The 15,285-nt window shown below is 43.2% G+C and overlaps 1 protein-coding gene across 2 annotated transcripts in view; it reads left to right on the top strand.

The window, feature by feature from the left end:
• The window catches only part of LOC106926308 (ephrin type-A receptor 3-like), a 103,740-nt gene that overhangs the window by 20,840 nt on the left and 67,615 nt on the right, over window positions 1-15,285 (top strand). For both annotated transcript variants that reach the window (XM_088014615.1, XM_015001139.2), the window contains 3 exons: window positions 8,447-8,647; window positions 9,653-9,760; window positions 11,421-11,772. In XM_088014615.1, coding sequence (XP_087870741.1) covers window positions 8,447-8,647; window positions 9,653-9,760; window positions 11,421-11,772 — 661 coding nt within the window. The remainder of the gene's footprint in view (window positions 1-8,446; window positions 8,648-9,652; window positions 9,761-11,420; window positions 11,773-15,285) is intronic.

Genomic DNA, 15,285 nt, shown 5'->3' on the forward strand with positions numbered 1-15,285 from the left:
TAATTCTATTTCCTCTCATCCGTCGCTTCCCCATTCAGCATCGGTGTGTTAAATTGCAGGATGCCACATGCAGTTTCATGGTCTTGTGCGGCTGAGAAACGACTAAAGCGAGCGAAGCCAAGCAATGTTGTTTTCCCAAGCAATCAAGTGTGTAAAGTTCTCCTAAGTGGAGTACTCCATTTGTTGGGTCATGTTGTGGTTGTTTGTGTGTGCATTCGTTTAGACTGGTTCAGTTTAGTTTGGGATACGCGTTAGATTCAGGTGAGCGTTGGACTGACGGCGTCCGAACAAATAACTCTGAAAAATTAACTAATTGACTTAATTCTGAGCAAGTTTTCAACATTAGGGTCAATTTCTTCTCTAGGAACGCAATTTTCAGTGAGGAACTGTTTTCCCTAAAACATATTCTGAAGAGTGCACTTTATGTTTAGGTTTCCCACTAACAAAAAAATACTACAACACTAACAACTGAAGTGGTTGAGGCTTTTTCAGTGGCCTTTTGTCTGAGTTCTCTCAAAGAGTTTGACAAGCTGTTCATGCGCTTGACGCACAACGTTTCTTCCCTCAGGGTTACAGTTTTAATAAGTACTCACCTGACAGCATCTACGTAGCTACTTACATGTCAAGCTTGACTTTGATTAGAACTGCTGTGGTGTTTTACTTTATTAATATATTGTCACAAAGTATCTACTTTTGTTTTTTACCTTCTCTTTAAGCATTTTTACATGATGGATTCTGATAAACCTAGTTTTTAAAGCTTTCTCCTGATTTCACAAAAATAAAGCTGCCATGAAAAGCAGGACCCAACTGCACAGAGGATACATGTGTTTCTTTTGTTTTTCTTTTTTTTACAAACACACGCAAAGGCCACAGGGATCAGGAGACACGATGGAGGCACCAAGATGAGCTGACCAGCTGAGGGATATTTAAACTGGAGAGTTGATTACTGGACAAGGAGCAGGTGGTTGATTAGAAACTGGGTGCGGCTGTGAGGGAAAGCGTGTAACTGAAGTTGAACCAAAGAAATCAAGAGAAACGGCTGATGAAACACACAGAGAACTATGGAGCCGAATCTAAACACCAAAATAAAGCGAAACGCAAAATTAGATTTCCAAATACAATGACAAAACTGACAGATAAATTATTAAAGCTATGTTTAGACGACTGGGAAACGTAGAATATCTTTCATTTATCCCAAGAGCATTATTTTCCTCCCAAACATCCCCCTGAAGAATCCATCTGAGTTGTTGCATCTCTGTACCAAAAACTGCAATTTAACCATTTAGACATCAGAATACTTTGTAGAACAGACCTCAAGTGTGTCAGGGACTGTTTATGAACATTTTAATAGTTAACCAGGTTACGGGAACATCTGCACACATTCCTGCTGTCTTGCAGTCTGGTCTGCTGTGCTAAAAGGATTGCTGTGTCTGTTATCGTTTGCCGTTTTGTGCCTTTGTCCACTTTAATCCCATAGGGCTGAGCCATTAACATCTCCCCTGAGTTGCTACACTGAAGCTAGACTTTTGGTACTGCTGGGGAAAAAAAAACAACGAAACAAGAACAGACATGTATTGGCTACAGGGTTTGTAATTTATGAGTCTAGTTGCAGAAATCCATCTTGTATCCTCATTATTTATCCTAAAACAATAATTTTGGCACAAATAAGCCAACTCTTTGAAGCCAAGAAGATGATGAGAGGGAACTACAGTACTAGGTCTTGTAAATTTACTTTGCACCTAAATTGGCAGGCCTTGGCAAAGAGAAAACCATATTTCTTGCTTGAAGTATTCTTCAAGGCATGCTGCAGGGGATACGACAAGCATGTGGAAAAAGAATTTTACTTTTAGATTGATTTGTACTAAATGTGTTTTTATTACGATAACGTATACTAGAACTGTCTGTAAACAGTGTGAGTTGCATAGTTTTTTTTTTTTTTTATGTACAGACTTGTAAGACTTGTTAAGCCCAGCACACGTTATGCAACTTGAAAAATTGTACATTGCTTGACTCACATCAACCTGTAGGAGGTCAACTTTATAGTTATTCTGCATAATAGAAGAAAGACTGCATGACTTGTTGCTGATTCAAGCTCACAACCAGAGAGATTCTGACATGGAAGACAATTTAGGACAGAGTAGAAGCCATAGCTACAGTGGAATTGATTCCAATCTTAATTTGTTTAGAATGGCCCAGTCAAAGTACTTCAATTCAATTTATATTCAATTTAAAACAGCAACTTTGGGGCATTTTGCTGTTCTCAAAAGATGCCAGTCCAGTTTGACAAAGGTTGGGCTTGCACTGTTTTCAGACTTTTCTTAGTAGAACTCAAAAGCCATATACCGTATTTTTCGGACAATAAGCCGCCACTTTCCCCCCACACTTTGAACCATGTGGCTTATAGTCCGGTATGGCTTTTCTGTGGATTTTTCTTCCACCACCAGGGGGCTCTTTAGCAGGAAGTGAATCATTGGAAGTCAAAATTGGAAATCAAAGAAGAAAGTGCTAAGCATATGCTAGCAGCAGGATCGACGGAGAAATTTCTTCAAACTCATATGATGCAGCTTTTAAGTTGAGGGCTATCGATCTGGCAGTACAGGAGGGAAATAGAGCCGCTGCACGTCAACTCAGCGTGAACGGATTAAGGACGCAGCCCCCTTTTGGAAAACTGAGTGCAGCAGAGATACCAGCAGTTTATAGCCCCATGCGGCTTATTTATATATATATATATATATATATATATATATATATATATATATATATATATATATATATATATATATATATGTATATATATATATGTATGTTTCCAGGTTTGTTTGTTTTTTTATTGTAGGTGCGGCTTATAGTATGGTGCGCTCTATAGTCCGGAAAATACTGTATTTTTTTCACTTTATGTTTATGCACTACTTTGTTTTAGCCTAGCACATGGAGTCCCCCACAACACACTGAAGTTAGTTGTTGTAGCGTGACTTAATGTGAAACAGTTCAAAAAGTTTGAAAACTTCCGCAAAGTACTGCAAGCGAAAATAAAGGTTTGCCTACGGAGAGAGAGAGAGAGAGACAAAATGATAGAAGAGGTGCCAGGGTTGTGAGAAGCTTCTGTGTTTCATATCAGAGGATTATCTAGTTGACCTTTGAACCATAATCCTGAGGATTATTCCCAGCGAGAGCCAATTCCCACTAATATGTGACCAGTGTCTCCCTGAATTAGCCCAAAAGGACACTTGACCCTCACAGGTCATCGTTAATCCAGGTCGCGTAGGGCCGGATATGGCCGAGACTAAGCAGAGCGACCCACTTCTGTCACCGTTTGGCGGGGGTTGTTCCTCGCGAGAGACATAAAACAGAGACGTCCTAATGATGTTTGAAAAGAGGAGCCCCCACAGCCTCTCAACTCCCCAAGAGGCTCCTCAGCCTTTTTTGTTGCCTTCCCAGGCTCTATGTCTGTTTTTCCCAAACTCCCCATTCTGTTAAGCCAAGGCTTGTAGGCCAATTATGTCCGTGTAGGTGTAGCCATCAGATGGTTGCAGAAGGACGGATATTAGTTTAAGCTGGTGAATGGTTGAACCTCAGCCTCAATCTGACATATTTGCTTCACTTCAAAGCAATCAGATGAGCTTCAAGTTGATGGACCAAGGAGACTTTTTTTTTTTAATCATTCTCAACTTTAATTAACTTGTGAACAAAATGAACACTGAATGATCTGAAGATTGCATGTATTTGTGGACATGGGATGTGAAGAACATAAAGAGAGATGTCTCCCCACACTTTTCCCAGTTGTACTTTCAGCTTTTAGGCTTTTGTATCAGTGGCTGATATTGGGGGCAACAAAGTTGCTTCGCACACACCTGTCCTTCACGCCGGAAAAAAAGTGATGATGAACAGACTCGCCAACTAGGGAAATAAGTCGCTCACCAGGAAATGGCAGTAATCCAGCCACTCCAAACTCTGCTCACAAAGAAATAAACAAAGACATTATTATAAAGCCCTCTTTATCCCTCAATGACTATTCCCATAAATGCTTTAATCACCAATCCCTTGGGGCTCAGCTCTTTGCGTTTGTGTGGGTGGATGTGTGTGACCGTCCTGTGATGTCCGACTGCTCTCAGCTCCGCACAGATGGGTCTATTTAGCTGCCAGGCGCCTGTAATTTACCAACACTTATTTCCCCCTCCCCTCCATCAGTCCCTTTTTCTTCCTCTTTCTTGTGTTGTGTTCTTTTAATTGAATGGAGTGTTGCTTATCACAATGGCTATCAAAGTTGTGCGCGCAGAGTGGTTCAGGCTTTATAATTTGTGTTTTCTTTAAATGTTTAAGTTGCCTCTTGACTTTGGTGTGTGTCTTCTACTTCTTCTTCTTCTTCTTTAGACTGTTGGGCTTCTGGTGGAAGGCAGTTGGATCAAGAAGGAGCCGGTTTTGTTTGAGCTCCAACTCATACGCAGCGGAGCCTGGGTAGATTAAAAGCATCTGAATGTTTTGAGCTCAAAATGTGTGTGCGGATGTGTTTTAGTGCTAGGGACTCTGAAGGGAAATGCATCAAATTTTTGATGTGATGGTGAGCACTCACATCAGATTAACTTCAGACATTTAATCTCAGCTCAGACTCTGGTCGTCGGATGGTTACTTGCTGTTTTATTCACTTTAGACTGAGATTGTCGTCATTATAAGACGTTTTGATTTATTTTGTCTAACATCGAACTTGCCCATTCTGTTCCTCGTCTCACATTTCCTGTTGTTACACCGAACTCCGAATTTTGATTCCACCCTTGTTTTTTTTGTTTTTTATTTGAAGGAATAGTTCAGGGGGCTGCACAGTGGCACAGTTGGTAGAGCTGTTGCCTTGCAGCAAGAAGGTTCTGGGTTCAATTCCCAGCCCCGGTCCCTCTGCATGGAGCTTGCATGTTCTCCCTGTGCATGCGTGGGTTCTCTCCGGTACTCCGGTTTCTTCCCATAGTCCAAAAACATGTCAGGTTAATTGGCCTCTCCAAATTGCCCCTAGGTGTGAGTGTGTGTATGCATGGTTGTTTGTCTCTGTGTTGCCCTGCGACAGACTGATCACCTGTCCAGGGTGAACCCCAGCCTCTCACCCGGAACGTTAGCTGGAGATAGGCACCAGCAACCCTCCCGAACCCACCACGGGACAAGGGTGTAAAGAAAATGGATGGATGGAACAGTTCAGGACTTTTGAGCAGAGGTTTTCTAAAAGGTTGGAAGCAGCCAATACCCCACCTGTCAGAGGTTAACTTTCATATCATTTTCATTTTCTATAAGTCCATATTAGTTGGACACAGAGATTAAAGCTCCCTTCTTCTCCAGGTTCATCTGAGAAGGGCCAAGAACAAAGTGGACTTATGCTGCTGTAAAACAAATTCATATCCAAGTTTTTTTTTAGAAACTTTGAAATCAACACAGCATTTCCTTGGTTTTCTTTTTGCGTAAAAATACACATTTTCATGGATTCTGTATACTATGCAATTAGTTAGTTAACTTGCAGCAGACATTAGTATGCAATTTTTAAAGGCAGCGACTAAATACTCCAAAACACATAACAATTAGACCATATAATACCTGTTGAGAACTTTGAACAAAGAAATTACTTTCATTTGTATGTTTATTAGCATGGATGCTCTTCCACTCAAACAACTACTTGAATAATCACAACCCATTCATCCTCCTGCTACATTATAAAATAATCTGTTGTAAACTCCAAAATGTTAAGTTTGACTGACCTAAAAACAATTTCTATTATCATGTTGTTTTTTTTTTTAAATCTCTTTAGAGTTAGTCATCAAAAGTACGTTGTAGTTTATATATATTGGCTTTATAAGTAGCCAGTTCCTCTTCTCCTTCCTCCTCCTTCCTCTCCTGATTGTGAGGATCCACATACACATAGTATAAAAACAAGACTCAGAACAAAGGTAATAATCTGATATCTTGGGAATCTGCTCAGTTTTCCATTGGTTGGGAGAAAGATTGATTGGTGTATACTTAAGCTCCTGCAGGTGCATGCATATGTGCATGCGCATAATAGATTTAGGAGATTTGCCAGCTGTATGTGGAAGTGTGCCCATCGCTGTGGAGGTCAAAGCCTCAGTCTTATGACAATGACAGGAGCTCAGAGCAAAGATGGTGGTCCTCTCTCTTCTCTCCACCGCAGACCAGAACTCGTCCAGATGGTGTCTGAGAGGTTCTGTGTGCGCAGAAGAAAATTCATTTGTCCTGCACTTGTATGGATCGTACAGCTAAAGTCACTGAAACCGCATTGGTTTATTTTCTCTTTTCTCCCTTTTTTTTCTTTATGGAGAAGAAATGTTCTCTTTGTTTGTGTGTGTGTGTGTGTGTGTGTGTGCGTGTGCGTGCGTGTGTGCGCGAGTGCGGATAGAAATGTTTTCCTGTTCATGCAAGAAGTGTTCTCAATTACAGCCTTAGTCAGAAGTGGAAACAGATGGTAGCAGATGACAGGAGACAAAGTAGCTCTGTCCTACCTACCCCTTCTCCTCTCTCTCCCTTCTTCTCCAGGTTTCTCTCATTGTGTCTCGGTCCTTCAAGTTGCTTCTGCTTCTTCTTAAGCTCTTAATCAGCGTTCTAGAAAGACGCGTGCCTTCTAGAAAAAAAAAAAAAAACACGCTAGGTCTGAGCAAATGTGGAGCACGGTCACAGACATTCCTCCAGCTATCCTGACTCAGATAATCGCTCATATTCATGCAGACATGAAAACAGAACACACGGCCTCAGTGTTGGTTTACTCTAAACCACAGTTCAAGGAGCCTGGGCCAAGTTTTCCCTGCAGCAGCGACTGAATTACATTGTCTCTGTGTATTGAGCAATGATAAACAAGATTGCAGCCGAGTGGTGCCTTTGTCAGGCGAGTCGTGAGCGGCTGAATGTACGTCTGCTGTGCTTCAGCTGCATCGGCTTTGATTAGAGATTTATATTTTAGTTGAAGAGATTTCACTTCAGCACATATTTTCCTCTGCAGCGCTCCCACTTGTGCTCCTCCTCTCTCCGTCTCCTCATCGCTTGCACATTTACTGGATCTTCCAAACCATCTTTCGTCATACTTTTCCTTCTTATTTTCAATCCCCGCTTTTTTGTCCCTCATTTTTTAATATTTTAATTCCCCTCTCAGGAAACTGGGATGGTCACCAAAAAGTTAATTTATTGATTTTAATTAAAATGAAACTTATGTAACTACTTATTGTATGTCGTGATACTTTTAAGCATTTTGTTTTATTCTTTCATCATAATAGCATACAGTTGATAAAAGCCCAAAATCCAATTTCTATGAAAAGTTGTAAATTAAATAAAATAATTAAAATAGTTTTATTACAGAAATATTAACCTGCTCTGTGCCGTTTGTTATAGTTTAGCTCAGTTAATACGGTGCTAAGTCATGTTGCAAAAAGAAATTAGCATCTTTATAAAGCTTGAAAAATTTCCAGGTTTATGTTTGTTTTGATTTTAAGCCAACATGGCTACATGGATTTTGCTTCACAAGGCTATAATTAGTTACTCCTGTTGCTGGTTTACCTTTTTTCCCAACTTTCTATTCAGATGATTGCAGGTATCCTGTGAATAGTCCAATTCTTTTGCAGCTTCTTGACTTGATACCAGCAAATAATATGGCAAACATTTTCATCACCGACTCTGGAAACATCACACCTCAAACATCTTGGGACTCTCTTGTTCCTCCAGACTCTGCAACGTTAATTTCCAAATCAAAAGTTCAAACAAGACATTTCAGACATTGTAATGGCTTCGGGAGTAGATGACTTCAACCATTGCGAGCCCAGTCTGTGTGGCGACTTTCAAGCACTAACCTCAGCCGCAGTTTGGACCTTGTGAATCCCCACCGAAACTTTTAAATGCGTTTGGCTTCGCAACCCTTTCAAGGCTCTGATTACTCCTAACGCATGTTTGTTTCTCACTTTTTCCTTCCACTTAACCTTTCCTTAATGTGCACTCTGTGAATAACCAGCTTTTTCAGCAATAACTTTTTATGTCTTGTGCTCCTTGTGGAAGATGTGATTGACTGTCTGCTGGACAGCTGTCAAGTCGGCAGTGTTTCTAAGCCAAAACTAGGACATAAAATAACATTTCCGTGTTTAAAAAAAAAAAAAAAATGTTTTCATTTGTTCTTGGGTTACTTGCAAGAAACCCAGATTTCAACGAAAAACTGAATTTTGGGTTTTAATTAACTGTAAGCCTCGGTCATCAAAATTAACGCATCACTCAGAGAGTAATTTATCAATTGTACATGTAAAGTAAGTTTCACCTATTGAATATAACTGTTGAAAGAAAGTGTATTTAATGGGTATTATGGTGTATTTAGGAACACCTGTACATAAAAAAAGATAATCTCATAGTGTCCTGAAGCCTTAAGCCAGCTTTGAAATGCAATTGAAACGGTAAGATAACACATCCCTCTCTTTATCATCCTCAGTGGGAGGAGATCAGCGTGATGGATGAGAGGAACACCCCGATGAGGACCTACCAGGTGTGCAGCGTAATGGAGGCCAATCAAAACAACTGGCTGCGGACGCGGCACATCAGCCGGGAGGGAGCGCAGCGAGTCTACATCGAAATCAAATTCACCCTGAGAGACTGCAACAGCCTGCCCGGGGTCTCTGGCACCTGTAAAGAGGTCTGCGTCATTTTTGCACACAGGCAACAGAAGGGGACACCCTGGGAGGTTGATGTATAAGAAACGTCCTGCGTCCTGATCTTCTCGTTTTGTTACTTTTTGTTCCCTCTTGGTGCCCTGAACACATTTTTTTTGTCTTTTATAAAGGCAGAATCAATATCACAGTCAGATCTGAAACAAAGTTAAAAAAAAACATGTGTTAATCTGCCTCTTTGGGCTACTTGAATCAGAGGTTGTTTAGTTTTTTTTTTCGTAGTAATCTGACTTATTTTTGACATTTTAAATGTGGGGAAACATTTTATGTTTATGATTGAAACATTTATAAATTGGGAATAAATAATCCCTAAGCACATGCAATGGAAGTTTCAGAGACAAAGGATTTGTTTTTTCTTTATGATGGGAACTGAATTGAGTCCCTAAACGGTAAATAAACATTTAATTCATTATGCTGGATAATTTTTACAACATTTTGCCTTCTTAATTTGTTCGTAGGCAGCGCATTAACATATTTATTCATGTCAGGCTTGTGGAGTGTTGACTTGAAATGTTTGTAATTTAATTATCACTTGGATGAAATTAGTGCTTCTCTTGAACGTAACACATTATGCTGCAGAGCAGCAAAAGAGCATTGTTTCATTTTGTCTGCCTATTATCTTCAATAAGCACTAAAAACAAACACATACAAGCTGAAGTGCACTTTGACGGATATTGAATAGATAAAGAATTATGAGACAAGAAAAAAAAAACGCATGAAACAAGATACTCCTGAAATTGTACGTGTATTTGAATTTTTTTGTTTTCTTTTTTCACTGTGGTTACTGAGGTGAGAACTTGAAGTAACACTCCCACACAGCTACATGTGCATTACAGTGAGAAAACTCCCAAACATTCAGACAGATGGCAGGAATTTTAACAAATAAACAAATACCAGTTTATCGCTGGTCAGAGTTTAAAAGTGTGACATTTGTCCAACCTGAATATTGACAGATGCTTTTTGTTTTGCAGACTTTCAACATGTACTACTATGAATCCAACAATGCCAACCTGTGGTTCATCAAGGAAAGCCAGTATGTCAAGATCGACACTATCGCTGCAGATGAGAGCTTCACACAGGTACGGACACACACACTGACATACCTGGGATGAAATGGCATTTATGAATCAGTTCCAGTGTTATGGTCGACAAATGATAATGTTAACAGTTCTTTTAAAAAAAGTTGGTCATCTTATTACTGATATCTCAGATTATACTCTTCAGATTCAATGTAATGCAAACAAATATATGCATAAACATCTACAACGATTCTTATTTTTGAATTGAACAGATTTTTGTAAAATTATATTTGCAAATTTGTCGATATGTTTTCAATAAGAGGGAAAGGTTGCATGATGAAACTTGATAAGGTAGGCTTTTGAACAATAGACATTTCTTGAGCAGTAAATAAAATTGGACTTTAAACTTGGGTGCCCTGCTCCGTTTAGCTGTGAAATGATCAGCAACTCGGTAGAGGTGAACTGTTTTTCTTTGAGGTGTGATTTGACTGCTCTTGTTTTGGCCAATGAAGTTAGTATGATTTCATTTGATAAATTGAAAATTCACAGAGCAAGACATTTTGTGGACAATTTCAAGTTGACTTCCAACTTGGTTGTACTCATCCTTAAAAAAAACTACACATCCTACATAAATTGAAAAATTCCCATTCGAGAAAATGTTTCAGGTGAAATAAGAGTCTGCTTGCTGCTTTATTACATTATCCTCAAATTATGGGACAGAGCAATCCATCAAAATAAGAACCCAGCTAGAATTACATTATATTACTCCTTTACAAGACAATGCTGAAGCTCTTATTTGCACCTCAGTATGTAGAAGAGTGCAAAACTACAATTTATCACATTTTTTGATGACAAAACAATTCAACAAAAAAAAATCTGTCTCCTTCTTAACATTTGTGCAAAAAAAAGAGACTCTTTTTGCTTTCATGGGTTAGTTTATTATGAATCTTTTGTCATGACTGATTATTTATTTGGGCCTGAAGGTAAAAGTTCACTGAGGAGAGAATTGAATATTACATATTTCAGAATTAAAGCAAAAATAATTTCAAGTTTGATATTTTAATCTATATTTTGTTTCTTATTTTATTGTTTAAAATGATTAATAGGATTAGTGACATTAGCATTGCTTGCTGCAAACAGGAGCCTCACCTTAATTGTAAAATTTCCAAGACTGCCAACATTACCTTATCCCGCGTCACCCATGAAAGAATTTGTCTCAAAAGGATGAGACGGCGCATCTTTGCTGCAGTATTTTCAGCTTCATTTTGGAGATTGTTCTTGTTTAAAGTAGCTTCCTGAATGAACTGGAAATACACTTTCCCCTTAAATGGCTTCTTATATGTTTCGATTATTTTTAAACACCTCGATAACACAGAAAAAAGCTGAATGCAACTTTTCTCAGGTAAAACGTCTACACCTAGGAGTGTAGATTTCACACAACCTGTTTCAGTCGTAACTGATGGTAAAAAAATAAATACGTTTTTTAGTTTGCAAACCTCTGTTCACTGATCGCAGCCAGTAAAATCTCCCATTTCCAGTCACCAGTTGATTTCGTGGTGCATCAGTGAAGCTAAATGTTACAAATGCTCATCGTAAATAAAAAAACAGTCATCTTTGTTAAGTAGCCAGTTGATTTTTGCTCGTTTGCCTAGTTGTGGCTATGCACTAACCTCAGACGTCTTTCAAAGAAACTAACAGAAAATGCATTGTTCATTCGCAGGTGGACGTTGGTGACCGAGTCTTGAAGCTGAACACAGAAGTACGAGACATCAGCAACTTGAGTAAAAAGGGTTTCTACCTGGCCTTCCAAGACCTGGGTGCTTGTATCGCTCTGGTCTCAGTCAGGGTCTTCTACAAGAAGTGTCCTCTGACTGTGCGCAACCTGGCCCAGTTCCCCGACACAATAACGGGAGGAGAAACGGCGCTGGTGGAGGTCCATGGAGTTTGTGTAAATGCCTCTGAGGAATTTGAGCCGCCCAAGATGTACTGCAGCGCAGACGGAGGCTGGCTGGTCCCCATAGGGAGATGCGTGTGCAAACCAGGCTTTGAGGAGAACAAGGACATCTGCCAACGTGAGTCGGGTGGGGACGGCGAGGATTGAGTGGAATCGAAGTTGATGATAAATATGTGTGTCTTAGAAAAAAGTGACATAAATTAAACAATGGAGACATAACAGATATGTTTGATTGCTGGAAAGTCACATCTTTTGTCAAAGTAAGTTTGACGAATATGCTGTCTGAGGTGGTATAAGCAAAGGAATCCTTATAAACATGTCGTGGTGTCACCAAGTCAGTCAAAGTTAAGGAAATATTTAAGAGTAGATCCACCAATTAGATTTGTGGGCAAATTCTGATCTCCAAAGTTTTGACCTGCTGATAAAGTTTTTTTTTAGCTTGTTGCAGTTTTTCCTTAAGAACTATAATACACAAACATATATCGATAGCATTAAACTCTTCCTATCATCATTTACAGGAGCATTTTATGCTTTTTAAAGGAAGATAAGATGGTCACTAATTAGAGTAGCTAGCAAATCAAGGATTACATGTATCACGGTGTAATAGTGCATGTTGCATGGAGAGAATGTAGATTCCTTTCAGAAGGTTGCCAACATTTATAGATCCAACATGATCCAACGTCTGCCTTCTGAGTTAAACAATTAACCCAGAAGGGAGACGATGATACTTTGTGAGTCATCACTCCTAACAAAGCACAGACAGCAAATAGAGAGGAACAGGTAGGGATTTCTTTAAAGCACAATGTCTTTTTTGTGTGTTGGCTTATCAAAGGGGAATATCTGATGTTCATGGAGAAGAGTCGCATGTGTGTGTCTTAGCATTTCTCACCTTGTAAGGCCCAGTTTTTATAACAGTCGCTTATGTTGTGACAACCCACTGCTCCTTATGGGGCTCACAGCCTGGGCCCCATAAGATGAAGTGCTGCTATGGGGTTAGGGATTGGATTTAGGACTACGGTGTGCAATGAGTTTAGGTTAGGGTTAGGGTTAGGGTAGGGTTAGGGTAAGGGTTAGGGTTAGGGTTAGGGTAGGGTTAGGGTAAGGGTTAGGTTTAGGGTTAGACATGTACTGGTGATGGTTAGGTTTTGTCAGGATCCGTGTTTTTGTGTGTTTATTTTTGAGTTTTCTGTGTTCAGTCCCGTTTCCCTGTGAGTCTCTGTCCTGTCCTCCCCGTTGATTGCTCCCCAGGTTTGTCTCATTCCCTTAATTACCCCGTGTGTATTTAAACCCACCTGTTGTCTGTGTTCCTGGTCGGATCCTCGTCGTATGTGTCGAAGTCAGCGTCGTTTGTGTCGTGTTCAGTGTCTAAGTCACGTCTTGTGTCGCTCCAGTAGAACTGTGAAGTCCTGGAAAGCGTTAGCTCTCGTTTCAGTCCGGTGTGTCAGTTGCTACCGGTATTTGGCTGTGTGCCTGTTTTTCTGCCGTGCTGCCTGTTTTGGACTGTGAGCATCATCATTAAATTCTTCATCTTCACCATAACCTGGGTCTCAGCGTCTCTCCTCACCACCAACACCCACACCATATGACAGAAGGATCCGACCAGAAACTACGGTGAGGAACCTACATGGACGACTGGACAAATCCCTGGTGGGGAACACGGCTGGTGCTGTGCCCACCAGGGGTTGGGCCCCGCCGACATTGCCGCCCTGTGCCGCCGGAGATCCCGGCCCCTGGGCGTCGACGGCACCACCGCCCTGCGCCGCCGGAGGTCCCGGCCCCTGGGCGCCGACGTTACTACCGCCCTGCGCCGCCGGAGGTCCCGGCCCCTGGGCGTCAGTCTTCCCCGCCTCCGGTCCCCGCGCCGAGGCGGCGTCAGTCTTCCCCGCCTCTGGTCCCCGCGCCGAGGCGGCGTCAGTCTTCCCCGCCTCCGGTCCCCGCGCCGAGGCGGCCCCCGCCTCCGGTCCCCGCGCCGAGGCGGCCCCCGCCTCCGGTCCCCGCGCCGAGGCGTCCCCCGCCTCCGGTCCCCGCGCCGAGGCGTCCCCCGCCTCCGGTCCCCACGCCGAGGCGGCCCCCGTCTCCCCAGCTCCAAGAGTCCCCCGAGCTTCCTGAGTTCCCTGTGGCTCCGCCCCCCGAGTTTGCGGACGAGCCCGAGTTTCCAGAGTCTGCTCCCCCCGAGTTTCCAGAGTCTGCTCCCCCCGAGTTTCCAGAGTCTGCTCCCCCCGAGTTTCCAGAGTCTGCTCCCCCCGAGTTTCCAGAGTCTGCTCCCCCCGAGTTTCCAGAGTCTGCTCCCCCCGAGACCCCAGCCGGCCTTCCCGCCGGCCCGGCGGACCCGCCTCTACGTCTCGGCTTTCTGCGCCGGAGACGCCGCCCGCCGGACCCGCCTCTACGTCTCGGCTTTCTGCGCCGGAGACGCCGCCCGCCGGACCCGCCTCTACGTCTCGGCTTTCTGCGCCGGAGACGCCGCCCGCCGGACCCGCCTCTACGTCTCGGCTTTCTGCGCCGGAGACGCCGCCCGCCGGACCCGCCTCTACGTCTCGGCTTTCTGCGCCGGAGACGCCGCCCGCCGGACCCGTCTCCTCGCCTCGGCTTTCTGCGCCGGAGACGCCGCCCGCCGGACCCGTCTCCTCGCTTCCTGCGCCGGCGGAAGAGACCGCCGGACCCGTCTCCTCGCTTCCTGCGCCGGCGGAAGAGACCGCCGGACCCGTCTCCTCGCTTCCTGCGCCGGCGGAAGAGACCGCCGGACCCGTCTCCTCGCTTCCTGCGCCGGCGGAAGAGACCGCCGGACCCGTCTCCTCGCTTCCTGCGCCGGCGGAAGAGACCGCCGGACCCGTCTCCTCGCTTCCTGCGCCGGCAACGTCCGCCGGATTAGCCTCCTGGTTCTCCGCCCACTCTGATGGGTAGTTTTTTGTTTCTGGACTCTGGCCCCTTCCGTCGCCCCTCCGCCCACCCCGTTGGGTTGTTTTTTGTTGGACTCTTGCCCTCCTTCCGTCGCCCCTCCGCCCACCCTGTTGGGTTGTTGTGTTTTTGGACTTTTCTGTTTTTTGTTGGGCGTCTGGTATCCGCCCTTGAGGGAGGGGTACTGTCAGGATCCGTGTTTTTGTGTGTTTATTTTTGAGTTTTCTGTGTTCAGTCCCGTTTCCCTGTGAGTCTCTGTCCTGTCCTCCCCGTTGATTGCTCCCCAGGTTTGTCTCATTCCCTTAATTACCCCGTGTGTATTTAAACCCACCTGTTGTCTGTGTTCCTGGTCGGATCCTCGTCGTATGTGTCGAAGTCAGCGTCGTTTGTGTCGTGTTCAGTGTCTAAGTCACGTCTTGTGTCGCTCCAGTAGAACTGTGAAGTCCTGGAAAGCGTTAGCTCTCGTTTCAGTCCGGTGTGTCAGTTGCTACCGGTATTTGGCTGTGTGCCTGTTTTTCTGCCGTGCTGCCTGTTTTGGACTGTGAGCATCATCATTAAATTCTTCATCTTCACCATAACCTGGGTCTCAGCGTCTCTCCTCACCACCAACACCCACACCATATGACAGGTTTAGGGTAAGGGTCAGCATTAGATTATAGAAATGAATGAAAAGTGAATGGAAGTCAATGCAAAGTCTTTGTAAATACAGAAAGACACTATGTGTGTGTGTGAGAGC

This window comes from Poecilia mexicana, unplaced genomic scaffold (genome assembly GCF_051168715.1).
Source record: "Poecilia mexicana isolate PSO_F unplaced genomic scaffold, ASM5116871v1 scaffold_17, whole genome shotgun sequence".
Lineage (NCBI taxonomy): Eukaryota > Metazoa > Chordata > Actinopteri > Cyprinodontiformes > Poeciliidae > Poecilia > Poecilia mexicana.